General features: G+C 42.5%; 1 protein-coding gene across 5 annotated transcripts in view; it reads left to right on the forward strand.

Moving 5' to 3' along the window:
* Positions 1 to 17,370, forward strand: part of gria4b (glutamate receptor, ionotropic, AMPA 4b) — a 100,073-nt gene that overhangs the window by 42,670 nt on the left and 40,033 nt on the right. For all 5 annotated transcript variants that reach the window (XR_004616101.1, XR_004616100.1, XM_034607054.1 and 2 more), the window contains exons 3-4: positions 5,422 to 5,661; positions 15,737 to 15,921. Coding sequence is in view for 3 of the 5 variants with exons in the window: in XM_034607054.1 (XP_034462945.1) it covers positions 5,422 to 5,661; positions 15,737 to 15,921 (425 nt within the window). In the remaining 2 variants the exon portion in view is untranslated. The remainder of the gene's footprint in view (positions 1 to 5,421; positions 5,662 to 15,736; positions 15,922 to 17,370) is intronic.

Genomic DNA, 17,370 nt, shown 5'->3' on the forward strand with positions numbered 1-17,370 from the left:
CGCTGTGGGCGGGGCCTGACACCTGGGAGAGGAGGCCAGGGGGGGGGCGGTTGTGTGACGGTCACTCGAGTGAATTCAACCGTCCACCGAGTTCCACCGAGCTCTGGTGACACGGCAGTTTAGCCTGCGCACAAAGTCCTGGTCGGTCAATAGCGGCAGATTAGAGAAGCTCATCTCACCTTAGCGTGGTTTATCTTAGCTTAGCCCGGGTTAGATGAGCCCGGCGGTTTGATGCTCGGCCGATTCGGGGACGAGATGCACTTCAGCAAAATTCACTCACATCAGGTTTGATTTTTACTGGAAGTGAAGTGAGATTTCAGACAACTGTTACGTAAAATGACAGTAGAGCTGCCGCTGCACTGCTCTATTAGTGTGTCACACGCAGAAAGTCTGGCCCATTGATCCGCTCTGTGTGTGCGTGTGTGTGTGTCTGTGTGTGTGTGTCTGTGTGTGTGTGTGTGTGTGACCTGTTTGTGCAGCAGAGTGTGAGGCCAGCGGATGCTGTTTCGGGGTCACTGCTAGTGTGGGACTAAATGGACCAGTCCAGGAGCTGTGCTTGTCACCAGTGGCCGCCCACTCTCTGTCAGTACGACTGCTGTCACATCACCACTGGGTCATACGGAGCAGACTCTCTTTGATACAGCTTGACTCTGATGGATTGCTACCGTTGGTCTGTGCTGTCTCTTTGCAGCAAAGGAATTCTGCTCTGGATTGTTTGTGAAGCCGCGCGGCTCAAAAACACATGTGGGAAATGTCACGTCTCAGACGGAGCACGAGTCCTTTTGACATTTTCTGGTGAAATTGTAGTTATTTTATTTCTTTTCTAGGGGCATAAAAATGAATTGTCCTGTCTCCCTGCACAGCCCCAGAAAGGAGGCATCAGTATTATGCAGCAGAATGGTAAAAAATATGCAGTTAAAGAATTACACACTCAGGCACATATTTCACAAAGTTGAGTATTTTGTTACTGTGACGTCTGTTTCACATTTTCCCGTATTGTTGCTCCCACTTTTTTCAAAGTATTTGTCAGAATAGACGTTATAGTTCATGTTTGTAAGAAGAAACTCTTTCCATTCTACTTTGGTGTGAAGTTCAGTGAGCGACTGAACGTGAATCCAGACCTGATCCTTATGCTTTGGGAGAAACACTGGACAGATTCCCTGGTGAGCTGTTACTTCTTTACGGTTCAGACGGATTCCTTCTTCATCGCCGAGGCAATCTGTTTGAATTAAATGGATAACACTCATCATTTGCCATTTGGCTCAAGTGCAACTGCAAACTCACGACTGTAGAGTCCACCGTGCCAGAGCGTCTGGTGGCTGAATGGTCTCATTGGCAGCGTCTGAGTGTCTGGAACTGTGACCTTCAAGCAGTTTTCTGTTATTATCACAGTTGGCCCGAACGTACAGAGCAAATAAAACAAACTTTATGGAATATCACAGCCATGGGATGAAACCTGCAGGATTTAAAACCAGGATTTAGATTTTTCTTGGACCTACGTCTGCATTGAGCTGTATCTTGGAGTGATAACCACACTTTTCCCAGGAGTCTCAGTGTTTTCCTTGTGGCTCCCAGGGTGAATTTTTACTCCTTTCTTTAAGATATGTTTTGGGGATAACCGTGAAATAGGGAAATAGCAAAGAGCCAATCAGAACCGAACCTGCAGCCGACTCAATCCTCCATATAAACTTTTCCTCATTCTGTCTGTAAATATGACAACATAAATAGTAATGCATAAATCCACACCTGCAATTTCAGTCCAACATTCAGTATCTGGTGTGCAAATAACCTCTTTGTAGCCGTTAAACACCGTGAACTTTCCCATGTGCAGAAAATAAGTGAAACAACGATACAGGAAACTATCAGTTCCTTCATTTTACGCTTGTTTAAAGTAGCTAAAATGTTACGAATCAACCAAAGGAGAGCAGAGCGGAGAAAATGCAAATCTTCCCGAGGAAAAGAAGCATTAAAGTTAGGTTGTAAATTCAGAAAGTATTATACAAATACAAAGAATATTGGTTTATTCTATTCATCTGACGGACTCCATGCAAGAGGGCAGATTCACACAAGGCTGCAATATGTTATAATATGTGATGATAGCAAGTGTTTAAATAAAGTGTGATTGATCCTATTATTATTGTTTTTGTGGTTTTATCAGTTGCAGTCATGAGTGTAACCCTGTTGGTATTTAACGAAGCAGCAATTAGAGACAATCCCACCAGGGGGACCAAGTTTGATCAGCTGTGTCAGGTTTTGATCTCAGACCTTCTTTAAACACATATTGATTTTTGTCTTAGTCAAACTAGAATTTGTGCTTTATAGCAATATACCGTGTGTGTGGGATTCAGGGAACTGTGTGTGTGTGTGTGTGTGTGTGTGTGTGTGTGTGTGTGTGTGTGTGTGTGTGTGTGTGTCCGTGTAAGTGTGTATTGATGTCCTCCCGTCCCTCGGGGGGACATCAGTGGGTTGTCTGGCTTTTCCAACCTCTGGACTCTTTTCTTGGTTCAGTGGAGGCTCTGTCTACCACGACTGTGCTCCTCCAGAGAGCCTTCATCCCTCAATACAGACACACACACAGACACACACAGACACACACAGACACACACACACACAGAGAGACACACACAGACACACATTATAATGGAAAATGTCACAGGTCTTTCTCTGGTGAAGTTCCATTCTCTGTCTCCATGAAGGTCAAATATTTGTAGAAACGTCTCCTCTACACCCGACACAGACGCTGACTTCAGTCCTGACACAAGGAAAAGCAAACTACAGCCGTGATACTACGACGAATCCCTCAGCAGTTCAGTCTCGACTTGTCGTCTTCTTCTTCCTGCTCGTGTCGGTATCCAGCACCTGCATGTACTTTAATTGTGTGTACAACACAAGCAGCATGGATTTCTCTCTCTCTCTCTCACTCTCACTGTTGTCTTGTTTGTCTCAGTGAGGCAGGGAGATCAGAAAAGACACACAAACACACACACACTCTCCACAGTGTACTGCACTCTGCATGGAAACAATGGGTTTGTCAGTGAAGCAGCTGTCTCGAGCTTTTTCCTTCAGTTTGCCATTCACTCTGATTCTCTCCCGCACCCAGAAACTGGCAGAGGAGGCTCATTATTTTACCTCTCTGTTGTTGTCGTCGTTCTGGGAGTGTGTGCGTGAATGTGTGTGTGTGTGCGTGTGTTAAAAGTGGGCAATTACAGTGCGGCTCTTGTCGACAGCCAAACCTTTCTATAATGAGGAGATCTCCTTAAGCAGGACATGCTGTGTGTGTTTGCACAGCGCAGCTTGATGCAAATGAAAAGTTTCCATCCTGCTCAGAGAGACGTTAAACATATAGGACGACCATCTGCGACGGCAGAGCAGCGTGTTACACATCATTAACAGAGGGAAATATAAAACCCTATAAACTCTACATCGTCTTATATGATCAAGTCCAGACGATTACAGGCCATATTCATTCTCCTCTGATTTATCTTCAAACACAGGATCCTTGGAAACATCTGTGAAACGTGATAGAATGTAACAGCCGCCGCCCACTTTTAGAACATATCTCGTTTGCTCCATTGATGTTTCAGGAAATCTTTTATTGAAAGAGTTTTGAGTCTGGATCGAGGCCGACCAGCCTCAAGATGAATCGTGACCATAAAACATTTGATCCAGAGCAAAAGATTGTTAGATACGGGGGGAAAAGGCCGAGGTAGAGGACTGTACATAGTTATTTTAAGAGTGGAAGAACTACACATCCCATAAACCATTGAGAATTTACCCTTTCCAACAACCTCCTGTGCTTCTTCTTGAATTCAACCTTGTTGTTAATACAGTGCTGCACTTTATTGTAGTTTGTATCTTGTGTTTATGTGTGTAGCATTTCATATAGTGTATAGTAACGTAGTGTAGTAGTGTAACTTTAGTGTCGTCACATCCCCTCTCACAGCTGAATGGTCCAATCAGAGCCGACATGATTTTTGAAGTTGTGGTCAACATTTCCTTGACAACAGCATCAGATATGTTGCTACTACACCTGAGGATTGTGGGTAGTGTAGTACTTCTCAATGGTATCGTGAATAAAACATGTTTTTACGAACTTCAGGAGCAAATAACATGGTTTCACAATCTTTTAGCTTGTGGTAAATCTTCCTGGGAAGGTTGATAATAAAAACCTCCATCAGAAAAACGAATGGGACTGTTTAGAAATATCTCATAGTTCTTTGCTGTCATTTTAAGTCATGTTAAAAAAGACAAAGGAATTTAATTTAGAAGCAATCACTGCTTATTTCAGCTTGTCCACAATTGTATTTTCTCCCATTCACATTCTTTATTTAACTTATTTCTTTCTTTCTTTCTCTCAAACGACCAACATCTATCTTAGACTCCATCACAACTTGGCTGCTTAGGGAAGCTTTGCTATATGAACTCATATGAAAAGCTCCCTGACATCTTCCGTTATTACGTCATGAAGCAGCAGCAGCCTGAGCTCAGTGAGTTTTTGTTAATGGGCCACACGTCCTCTGGAGTTCACTGTATCTACACAACATGGAGGGGAACGACTCAACGCGCCGCTCGTGTAAACGTTGCTACTGTATCTGTGGTTTAATGGGGAAGAGAGCGGCGTTTGAGATGAAAGCGTGAGAGGGAACGGACGTGTTGGGGTTTGATCTCTGTTTACTGCTCCTCTCGAAAGGGTTTAAAGTGGTAATCAGCGGGATAATGGTTTGTTCTGTTGTCTCCAGCCATGGTGCTAAGCGCTCGTCGCTGTGCCACATTTCCCAGCAGTCCATTGTCATTCAAAACAGCGATTGGTTTTATTTGTCTTCGTCAACCGTTCAGGTGCCTCTGTCATTTATGATGGCTATCGCTGCCCGTATTAACCACCGCGGTTCTTCCTCTGTTTATCTGAAGTGAAATGGAAACATCACTTCCTGTGCGCCAAACCCTGGCGGCGTGCCGAGATTTATATCGTTTAAAAAACGGCGTTTCTCTGGAGACGAGACCTCGTTACGTGTTGTTGTTTCTGCTCCTTCACCGTGAAGTTGTCATGGGAGAGAAGTGCTTAATAAAAGATAAGTAAACTGATTCACAGCCTGACGATGGCCTAGTTGTATATATTAAAGAACGATAGAAGAGAGAAATAAGAAAATAGAATATTAATTGCCAATATATGTGGTGTATATGTATATTTATGTGGAATTTAAAAAGGGGGCATTGACAAAACCTACGGAGAATTGTCACCAAATCCACTGAGCGTCCGGCTCATTGTTTAATCTCTTCTCACTAACCTCATTTCCATTTAATATAAATTCCTTCACATGATTTCAAAGGGTTTCACAGGAATAATATTTATATATTTCCCTCTACATCCACTCATCTTCTTTTCTTTGTACTAACTGATTGTCTTGTTCTCCTTCTCCTCAGTTTGCTCGCAGTACTCCCGCGGTGTCTTCGCCATCTTCGGCCTGTACGACAAGCGCTCGGTCCACACGTTGACGTCCTTCTGCAGCGCCCTGCACATCTCCCTCATCACGCCCAGCTTCCCCACCGAGGGCGAGAGCCAGTTCACCCTGCAGCTCCGGCCGTCCATCCGAGGTGCTCTGCTGTCGCTGCTCGACCACTACGACTGGAACAAGTTCGTGTTCCTGTACGACACAGATCGGGGTGAGTGACGAGGACGGAGCTTATGTTTTATTCATTTGAAGGTCACTGAGACGTTCTGCAGAAAGACACATGTAATGTAGCTGGTTTTAGATTTGATTTCTCTGTAGACACGATGGCGTCTCCTTTTCCATGATACAATTTGGGTATTTAAGTCCAGTGGTAATTGTTGATGGGAAACAGGAAACGTAATCTTCACTTTCTCTCAGTTTTTATTCCCCTTTTAATCCCCCCCCCCCCCTCCGTGTCACATTTCCATTACAAGACAGAATGGATATGGGCGACTGCGTGGATCACATCTCCACATCTCACTTTTTATATATTCTCCAGAAGCTCGTCGAGGGGGGTTTTCTATTCTTTCTCCGTGCTGCTGTGGGGGGGCCCGCAATGGATTTGTGAGCAGATTGGATGTATGGTGGGGGGGCGGGGGGGGGGGTGTCTGCAGAGTGAGGACCCTATCAGGATGGCCTCCCCTTCAGAACAAATCATTCCCTGCCCCTTGTCTCTCTTATCTCAGGTCGTACATGCTTGACTGGGTAAAAAGCCTCCTCTCTCAACAACACCCACTCGTATCTGATCAAGTGTTCTCCCCAAAAAACACAGCGGAGGTTTCCCGAGCTGTAAGACACAGCCAGACCACCGCCATTTCCCATCACAACTGACTCAAGATCAGGATTAGCCGGTGTTTCGTTGTGTCATGTTTTCTAGAGCAGACTGTAACGATTCTTTCATTCTCAAGAAGCTTCCTGGTCAAACAGAAGATATTCAATCAGGGAACAGCAGCTGAAGCATGTCTGGTGCTTAGTTTTACAAATCTAAGTTTGTATGTTTTCAGCATAAAAAACGAACATCTACAATAATTCAGAAATATCAATCCTTTGGTTACTCGGCCCTGACTTGTGTCTGTAACTCTCTAATATGCTGTCAGTCCTCTGACGGCCACAGAAACGCTTGTGACCTGCTGAGACACGGACTTCTGAAGAGGTTGTGTGACGTCTGGTGCTGAGATGTCAGCAGCAGATCCTTCTAAGTCTCAACAATGCTCACTGTTACATATGGAAAAGGAAATGAAGCCAGTCCTCTGTCATTTCCTCTGTAGTTGTGCACGTCCTCTGAAAGCTTACGGATATGGAGCAAACAAACCAAACAGAGCAGTACCACTGAAAATCTTGGAGGGGCAGTGTTCAAGTGAAGTGATCAGAAGCACACGAGGAAGACATTTCAACAATGGCGGATAAGAAACTACATGATGTGGATTCACGCAGGCACAAGGACAAACGAGCCTCTTTTATCACAACCTCCTCCACCATCGTCAAATAGCTTATCCTCTTATAGAAAACTATGTCTCGCCAAATACATCACACTCTTCGCATTGGAACATTTCAGTTCTCGATTATAAAATATTTCTTTAATAGAGTTTTTAATATGTTATCCTGTGTGGTTTGTGTTTTGTGAGTTACATGGAACACTTGTGTATTTGCTGCATTTTGCTGAACTTGATATTTTCCCTGTACGAGCCTCGGCTGAGTTAGGGGCTCTGTCCATGGTGCTGAAACCAGGCTCCTGTTTCACTGCCTGATCGCTGATGTCGAGGATTCTGTCGAAGCTGCTGTCGTACGAACAGTTAGAAACACCGGCTGTCAGGTGTGTGACAGACGGACGACAACGCAGCAGCTATCAACAACATGACTGAGGACAGATACTGTTACCTCCTGTTGTTGAGTGAAACCTACTGACGACCTGCAGGTTCACATAAAAGATTTTTGAATATAGATGATTAAACTTAAGCTTTTAAAGTCAGTCATTTTCCAGGGGAATGGTTTTCCCATTATTCATATCATGATGAATATTTACAGTAATCTATTCTCATCTTCTACAGGTTTTATCCGTGTCTTATCCGATACTCTCTCCTCTTATTTCCTTCCCTCTTTCATTTCCCCTGCGAACTTTATAGCTGATCCGTTTTAATCTGTTTCGTTTCCAGACAAAGAATCAAACCAAATTGCTGCACATATTGGATGACTGACCTTACTTTACCTTACCTTACCTTACCTTACCTTACCTACTTTAATCACTTTACTTATATTACTTGCCATACTTTACTTACCTTACTAACTTACTTACTTATTTACTTTAATGACCCTAAACTGGGAAACTCCCGTGTTACAGCAGCAGGACATCAGGTTCAACAAACACTAACAACATATAACAAGTATAAGAATATACTCAATTTAAACTATACAACATATACAGAATAAAAATATAAGAATAGACATAGTACAATCCAATCACATTGAATTTAGTGTCTGCAAGTAGTTACCATTTTTCTAAATCCCCAAAAATCACGAGACCCTGCATACCTGACGTGGTTTAAATACGAATTACTAAATGTGTAAGCTCTGGCGCCGCCCTTCAGACTGATTGTGTTTCTGCATCACTTGTCAAGGTTGTGTACTTGACACTGGTTGTTCGTCAGTAAGGAGAAAGTGAACTAAAGTCGTTCTCTCTGAAGACGTGAATATATTACAGCCTCAAATGTTGTCATGAGGTCTTCTGTCTTTGTTAGAGGGTTTAACTGTGCGTGTGTGTGTGCGTGTTTGTGTGTGTTTGTGTGAGCATGCACATGCACTTTTCACAAGGCTTTTGGGTGCAGGCTGCAGCACTTTAGCCTGAGGATTTTTTTCACACACAGGAGCAGGCATTCATCCAGTATCGACTATAATGTAGAATCAGCCCACGCATGGCTGAGCTCAGTCAATGAGTGCCAGTCTGATTCCCTGCATCAAAGCACCAGATACAAGGGACTGGATACTGTAGCTCTGTGTGTGTGTGTGTGTGTGTGTGTGTGTGTGTGTGTGTGTGTGTGTGTGTGTGTGTGTGTGTGTGTGTGTGTGTGTGTGTGTGTGTGTGTGTGTGTGTGTGTGTGTGTGTGTGTGTTTGAGAGTGGCTGCTTTTCCTTTTAGCTTCCCTGGATTTCCCATTATACACACACACGTATACACACACACACACACGTATATACACACACACACACGTATACACACACACTCACTAATAAGGAAATAAAAATGAATGAAGGAAATTATTTAAGAGAGAAAGTCAAAGAGAATGCAAATAAATTGAGTGATGACATTGTTTCCGGAACTGTTTGAAGAGGAGAGGAACAAGGTTAAAGAAAGAAATGAGATGAGAGGAAATGGAGGAAAGTGGAGTGCTGGAAAAGAAAGGAGGGAAGAAGAAAACAGAGGAGATAATAGAAAAGGGGAGGGGAAATGAGGAGGACATTAAAGGAAGCAAGGAGGAGGAGAGAAGGAAAGGGCATGAGATGAAATGAAGGATATAGGAAGCAGTGGGATGAAAAAGGAAGAGAGGAGATGAAATGGAGGAAATTGGATTGGATAGAAGGGGATACTAAACATGAAGATATAAGAGGAAAAGAGAGGAAACTAATAGGTGGGGAAGGAAATGAGATCATAGGAAGAAAAAGAGGAGGAGAGGGAGGGAAATGAGAGGAGAGGAATGAAGATGAAGGACTGCAAAAGAAAGAGGAAACCAGCAGAAAGTGAAAGAGATTAGAGGAAACAGCGGGGGAGGAGAGGAGAAGATGGGGGATGAAATGGAGGAAACAAGAAGTGGGAAAGAAGGGAAGGGAGAGGAAATGATGAGGAGCAGAATGAAGGATGAAGGGTGGGAAAAAGGAAGCAGAGGTAAGGAAACAGCAGGAGAGAGGAAGAGAGGGGAGCATGCCAGGAAGAAGGGGTGGAGAAAAGAGGGGAAGAAAGGAAAAGGTTGGGGAGCAGAGGTAAGGAAAGGAAAGGAAAGGAAAGGAAAGGAAAGGAAGTTAAATAAAATGAGAGGAGGGAAAATGTCAGGGGCGGGGGAAACAAACTGAGAGAAGGTGAAGAAAAGAGAAGACAAGAGAGCGGATGACTGGAAGGGAGATGAAATGAGAGCAGTGAAATGAAGATGAAGGACAAGAAGAAAGGAGAGGAGAGGAAACAAGTAAACATGAAAGATATTAGAGGAAACAGCCAGGGAGGAGAGGGGGTAGAAAAGAAAAGGCAGGAGGGGAAACGAGTAGAGAGCAGAGGAAAGCAAAGGAAGAAAGAAAACAAACGATGAAAAGAGAGAAGAGGAGAGGAAATAAGAGGAGTAGAATGAGGATGAAGGACAGGATGTAGAAAGTGAAAGAGACAAGAGGAAACAGAAGGAGAGGAGAAAAAGAGGGGAGGAAGCCAGGCAGAATGAATGAGTGGATAGCAGAGGACAGGAAAGGTAGGAAGAGGAAACAAGAAGAGAGGAAATGTCAGGGAAGGGAAGGAAAGGAAATGACATGAGAGAAGGTAAAGGGTGAAGAAAACAGGAGGAAATGAAATTGAGGTAAGGAGAAGACAGGAGAGAGGAGAGTAAAGAAGGAGATGAAATGAGATGATGAAAAATGAGAGGAGTCAGGGAGGAGGGGAGAGTAAGAGGAGATGACTCTGCAGCAGATGGGCAGGAGGAGTCAGTGTTTTAAAAACCTCTCAGGAGAGGAAGAGGTGAAAGGAAAAGAGGGGGAAGGGAAGGATGGAGGTGAAGATGTAGAAGAGGCAGAGGTCCAGATGTGCACTCTCTCTCCTCCAGCTGTTTTCCTCCCGTGTCCCGTGGCTCTGTCTCTGACGGTCATCGTGGTTGGCTGCTGCTCCACACACAGCCCGGGGCCACACACATTTATCAGCTGGTAATCAGCCGGCCCCTCACCGCCAGCCGCCGCAACTTCCTGTCCATACACCGTGTTCGCCACACAGCACAATAGAGCATGATGGGATATCATCATCATCATCATCATCATCCTCAGTGTTACATACAAGCAACAAGTCCAGCTGCTGATCTGCATCTGGCAGGACCATGGTAAGAGGTTGAATTCCTCAATCCAACTTTATTCGTTCAGCAGCTTCTGCACATTTAGTGCTTCACAAATGACTGAAACTAATAATACAGCAGGAAATGAAATAATGCAAAATAGGTTTTAAAAGAATAATAAAAAAACGAGGAAATACTGTAGAAAATGTCAAAAATAGGGATAAAATCTGTGATGATAAGACTAATAACGATAATAATAACAACACAGATGCATTAAAATAAGTGAATAAATGACTTTATTTTACTTCTGAAGATAATACAACCAAAAGGGAGCGACACAAATCCTTGTTTCAAAAATACTTCTTAACGAGCAAACATATAATAAAACTACAAAAATAAATATGATATGTCCATTTGATGCTTATATACAAAAAACTAAATAAAGGCATCCTGGGTTGTACCTATTAGGATTTTAATGTAACGCTTGATTTTGAATGTAATGTAATTTCTTTATCATACAGTACGTTATATTATTTAGTTTATCAAGTACAACTTTAATAGTTTTTCTCTGCGTCACATGTAAAACTGAAAATACTTCGTAGCAGGGACGAGAGATTCAAACCAACATCAACTCTCGTATAGTCACATTTTATTATTATTTTTAGTTTCACTCTTTGATTTTCTGACGCAGTAACTTTGTTTGAAGCCAAATTTTAATAATTAATCATCCTCAAAACTTAGTGTCTTATAAAACAGAAGCACATTTGTAATTATGCACATCAAATCACAAATCTTATCACTGTCTAGTTGCTCAAGCACGTTTGTTTTCTATGAACTTAAAACACTACAATTCAATTGAATTATGGTCTTATTAATAACACTGTATTGGAAAAAGGCTACAAGGGCTAACGAGCCAATCAGGAGTGTCTGCGCTTTTATTAACACGTGACGTGGTCACAGCTGAGAAAAGCTGCTACCGACACTCGTTTAGAGTGAAATTCAACAATTTGTTTCTGCCACTGTCATTATTGTAAAGTGTGTGTTTTCTATGGAAGGACAGGAATCTGCACAGGCCTGAAAACAGTAACCGGCACAAAATATACTGTTGATTCACTTTTTGAGGCTTTTTTGAGAAAAAATGAAAATTGATTGCACCGCTGAGGCTCCTGCAGGATAAACTATGACTCTGCAGCCTGGTGTCGTGCTGAGATAAAGATGAAAAATATTTATAGATGGTTTCAAAGCAGGGGATCACCACTGTAATGGCATAAACTATAGTTTCACAGCAACAGTGAACAAAAACAGCTGCTCATTTGTAGTCGAACCGGCTTCAGTCAATAGCTGCGAAGGAGCTGCAGCTGCCACAGGGAGTCGTTCTCTGCCCCGTTTGCCGCTTCTCACCTGCAACAGAGTCTTTTTCATTATCTTTTATTTGTCAGGGAAGGTGCGCAAAAGCTTATTCCATCATATTTTATTCTCCGCAAGCAACGAGAAGAGACACTGAGTCAGATTTAGCTACCAGACATTTTCCTGTGTGCAGTCCCTGCTGGCAGGTAGACACAAACACTGCAAAGTAAATGTTAAGTGAATCCACACCATGAGGACTGAAGACCTTGAACGTCTTTAGAGGAGGATTAGTCGTTTATTCTGTTTCCTTTGTGGAAAAGAAATCTTCACCTTCACTGACAAGTTGTTCTAAAAGTCCAGGGACGTGAATATTGACGTTAAAGATATAGATTTTCCTTCTGCCTTTTAGAAACTAATATCAGTTGTTCCAGAGGAGAAATCTTCAGATGCTCTTAGGAACTCGATCACTCATAATAGATCAGGTACATTTTTACTGGCAATACTGGTGAAGAGGACATCTCCCATGATCCCTCGCTGCTTCACGCCATCGTCAAACTAGGTCTTTTCTTATTGTTTCGATTGAGAGGCTACTTAGTGGCTGAAGTTTCTTTTATTGTACATTTAAAGGTGATACTTTCTTAACTTAGGTTAGATTTCATTATAAAATCGCTTCCTGTTTGCAGAACAGTGAATGGAAAAGTTTTGGCAGTTAAAAGTGCGACAGTACACACACATAATTTGTCAAATTATCATCAAAAATAATTACACAAATCCTGCTCTGAAAACATGTTAAGTTTTCCCTTTTTTCCACTAAAATACACAGTCTCATATGAACTGTAGGAAAATGAACAGTCTCATATGGGAGGTGTGGCTCGTTCCTTTAGGAGTCACTTGAGCCATCCTGACAGGATCCAGTACATGCATGTATGTGAGAGTATGTATGCATGTGAGAGTATGTATGCATGTGAGAGTATGTGTGTGAGAGTATGTATGTATGTGAGAGTATGTGTGTGAGAGTATGTATGTGAGAGTATGTATGTATGTGAGAGTATGTGTGCATGTGAGAGTATGTATGCATGTGAGAGTATGTGTGTGAGAGTATGTGTGCATGTGAGAGTATGTATGTGAGAGTATGTATGTATGTGAGAGTATGTGTGCATGTGAGAGTATGTATGTGAGAGTATGTATGCATGTGAGAGTATGTGTGTGAGAGTATGTATGTATGTGAGAGTATGTGTGCATGTGAGAGTATGTGTGTGAGAGTATGTATGCATGTGAGAGTATGTATGTGAGAGTATGTGTGCATGTGAGAGTATGCATGTGAGAGTATGTGTGTGAGAGTATGTATGTATGTGAGAGTATGTATGTATGTGAGAGTATGTGTGTGAGAGTATGTATGTATGTGAGAGTATGTATGCATGTGAGAGTATGTGTGTGAGAGTATGTATGCATGTGAGAGTATGTATGCATGTGAGAGTATGTATGTGAGAGTATGTATGCATGTGAGAGTATGTATGCATGTGAGAGTATGTATGTGAGAGTATGTGTGCATGTGAGAGTATGTATGTGAGAGTATGTATGCATGTGAGAGTATGTGTGTGAGAGTATGTATGTATGTGAGAGTATGTGTGCATGTGAGAGTATGTATGTGAGAGTATGTATGTATGTGAGAGTATGTGTGCATGTGAGAGTATGTGTGTGAGAGTATGTATGCATGTGAGAGTATGTATGTGAGAGTATGTGTGCATGTGAGAGTATGCATGTGAGAGTATGTGTGTGAGAGTATGTATGTATGTGAGAGTATGTATGTATGTGAGAGTATGTGTGTGAGAGTATGTATGTATGTGAGAGTATGTATGCATGTGAGAGTATGTGTGTGAGAGTATGTATGCATGTGAGAGTATGTATGCATGTGAGAGTATGTATGTGAGAGTATGTATGCATGTGAGAGTATGTATGCATGTGAGAGTATGTATGCATGTGAGAGTATGTATGTGAGAGTATGTGTGCATGTGAGAGTATGTATGTGAGAGTATGTATGCATGTGAGAGTATGTGTGTGAGAGTATGTATGTATGTGAGAGTATGTATGCATGTGAGAGTATGTGTGTGAGAGTATGTGTGCATGTGAGAGTATGTATGTGAGAGTATGTATGTATGTGAGAGTATGTATGTATGTGAGAGTATGTATGTGAGAGTATGTATGTATGTGAGAGTATGTATGTGAGAGTATGTATGCATGTGAGAGTATGTATGTATGTGAGAGTATGTATGCATGTGAGAGTATGTGTGTGAGAGTATGTATGTATGTGAGAGTATGTATGTGAGAGTATGTATGTATGTGAGAGTATGTATGTGAGAGTATGTATGTATGTGAGAGTATGCATGGTAGAGTATGTATGTGTGTGTGCTTTCCATTTGTGCGTCGCCTCAGTCATCAGTCCCTCCTTGCAGCGACGCTCCTCTAATGGGGAGCACGGGGGCCGGGGAGAGATAGAAGGAGGTGGAGAGGGAGCCCGGTTGCCAGTGCACAGGTTAATCCACTAATTGGGAGCAAAGGGAGACGGGTTGCCAGATTGTGATGGCCACCAGGAGGGGCCGTTTAAGGGGGACATCTGTTCCTGTTGGAGAACAGCCGCCCTCGCAGCTCCCCATGCAGCTTCCTCTCTGACACTCATCTTCTTTATACACGAACCTGACAGCGAGGGGCCCCCCCTTCCACCCTCAGCCTCCAGAGTGTCGTGACACATCCGACTTGTGGAGAAGCGCCTGTTTCCCCGACTGGACCAAAAGCAAGGATCCGACTGGAGGAGGATAAAAGCTTCAGAGGAGTCTGCTTCAATGCAGTTTCTCTGTCGACAGTAAAAAGAGTTTCCCCTGCCAGAGATGGTGTGTCATCTGACGCCAGTTTGCTGTTTAAAGCAGCAATTAACAACAATATGTTTTATACTTCACGTGGTGATGAGACACATTTCACACAGTCAGCATCATTTTAACCAGTAAAGGTATTCAGGAGCTCATTAACGTTTCAAACGATGTCACTGGCCACATGATTCAGTGTGTTCTTTACGTTGATGGTTGTTGAGCAATACGTCCACTAGGGGGCAGAGTAATGTACGTTGTAAGAAAGATGTACATAGCGCCCCCTGTGTCTGAGTAAAGTAACGTCTTCATATGTCCGACGTTTCTTACCAACTCTGTCTGTCTTCAAAAAGTTCCGCCATTGTTCTAATTCCTTCCTTGTGTCCTATTGTTGTCTCACTTGAACTACTGGCTACACTGCCCCCCCCCCCCCCCCCCACGACATCCAGTGGTACTGCTCTGTTTCAACTGTTTCCGTAACCTTTCAGTAGACAAATACTAAATGACCTCAGAGCCATGAGAGAAGGCTTCTACTGTTTCCGTCTATTCGTCGTAACATCAAGCATGAATTAGAATTTAAATCTAGATGTATAGAAATATTCAGAAAGCACATCTATTAATATAGTAACAGAAAATGTTCAAATAAATTGCATCTGGATCTAGATCTGTATAAAAAAAAAAACAAGTCATATATTATATCGCAAAATTAGCTTCAAAGGAATCATTCAGCAACAGTTTCCAAAGTATTTTAATTAAAGATCATGGTACTGCCTTATTTAAAAAATATATATTTTCAACATGTTAAATGTTCATCACTCAACCTCCAGAGGTAATTATTTAATGTTAGTCTCTTTTTCTTTCATTTATTATCTATCCTATCTATTATAAACTATCCTCCACATTAAAGTCGACGTGTCATCGGTTTGTTCATGTTGACACATTCCCAACGACAAAACTAAGTAAACAAAGATGATGGGCACTTTAAATAAGATGACTAACAGTGTTTCCCGTGTGTGTGACTCCACCAGGATACGCCATCCTGCAGGCCATCATGGAGAAGGCGGGACAAAACAACTGGCAGGTCAGCGCCATCTGCGTGGAAAACTTCAACGACGCCAGTTACCGGCGCCTGCTGGAGGATCTGGACCGGAGGCAGGAGAAGAAGTTTGTGATCGACCTCGAGGCCGAGAGGCTGCAGAACATGCTGGAGCAGGTGATGCTACCATGACTCAGCATTAAAACAAACACTTTGTTCAAAAGAAGCACGGATGTCTTTACTGTGGTTTCCAGATCTGTTATATGTTCGAGCAGTTGCTAAGTTGGGGGGGGGGCATAATATGGAGGCATGTATTTGTGATGATGAGGAGAATTTGTTCTTTATATATGAGGAGGAAGAAGAAGAATTTGCTTTATTTACTTGTCCTTTGAATCCAAACCCTTCAGCAAAATGTAATTTTCATTTTTCCCGTCCTCTGAAACATCCCAGAAACGAAACATCTCCATAGAACAGAAGTTGGTGTTTCACACTCTTGTTTCACTCTGCTTTTTTTTTTAATGTTTGTGCTCATTAGAATGTTTTGAACTTGAAAACAGCCTGTGCTCATCTCCGGTGGCGTTCGTTGGCATAAACACACTCAGAATATGATCCGCATCTTCCTCCTCCTCCTCCTCCTCCTCCTCCTCCTCCTGCTCCTCTTCATCCCTTCATCCATCAATCCTTCCCTGGAGCTACTGGTGTCTCTGTAATTGTTCAATTATTCAGGAAATCTCCGCTCTGACATCTGTCATGGTTCTAACAACTTATCTTGCAGATGTGTACGCACGGCGCTCCGTCCCCGCCCGATGCCACGGAGCGTCCCACGAGCAGACGTGATGGACTCTGTCATGTTCAGGGCTTGTGGGACGATGTGCTGTTTTTGTGCGACGGCGGTCAGAGTTGCTGCCAAAGACATAAACGTCTATTTTATCCTGTTTTCTTTCCAGCCGGCGCCCGGCGCGTGTTTACCTCGTGCCAAATGGTTCCGATCCAGGACGAGGATTTGAATACATAATTGAGCTTCGTTGGCTGCTTAGCAACAGTGTGATCGGAACATATCGAGGCTGATGAGCAGCCAGATGTTGCTTTGAATGTCAGGGAATTAAAGCGCTGAATGGAAAGTGGAAGTTGAACATTTGGGATTTAGTTATCAATGTATCGATGCTGATGATTTTCCGTGTTTTAAGTTGTGAGGTCGTCGGATGAGAGTCATGTGACTGAGAGGTAATATGTAAAGATTGTTATACTGAGGAAGGGCGATTAGATGTTTATCTGATGGTTTGTAAGGTAACAAAACCATGCTTCTGTCTTTTCTTGATTTGATTCATCATATTCTGTCTGTTTTTAACGTTTATCCATTTGTTTGTTGGTTGATTGGTTTGTTTGTTTGCAGGATTACGCAAAAACTTCAGGATAGATAACTACAAAACTTGGTGGGAGGATGTAATATGGCTCTGGAAAATTATAGCAATGTTTTAAAACTTTCTTTAATGTCACATTTTCAATATTTGCCTGAATAAATTAATTTATCCTGATGAAAGAAATCAACCAAACATTTATTCTGCACGAAGGGAAATGTAATTGGCTCACAGCTAATTTGCTAATTGTACAGTTTGTGCTTTACCT

Source organism: Hippoglossus hippoglossus, chromosome 14 (genome assembly GCF_009819705.1).
Source record: "Hippoglossus hippoglossus isolate fHipHip1 chromosome 14, fHipHip1.pri, whole genome shotgun sequence".
In the NCBI taxonomy this organism is placed as follows: Eukaryota; Metazoa; Chordata; class Actinopteri; order Pleuronectiformes; family Pleuronectidae; genus Hippoglossus; species Hippoglossus hippoglossus.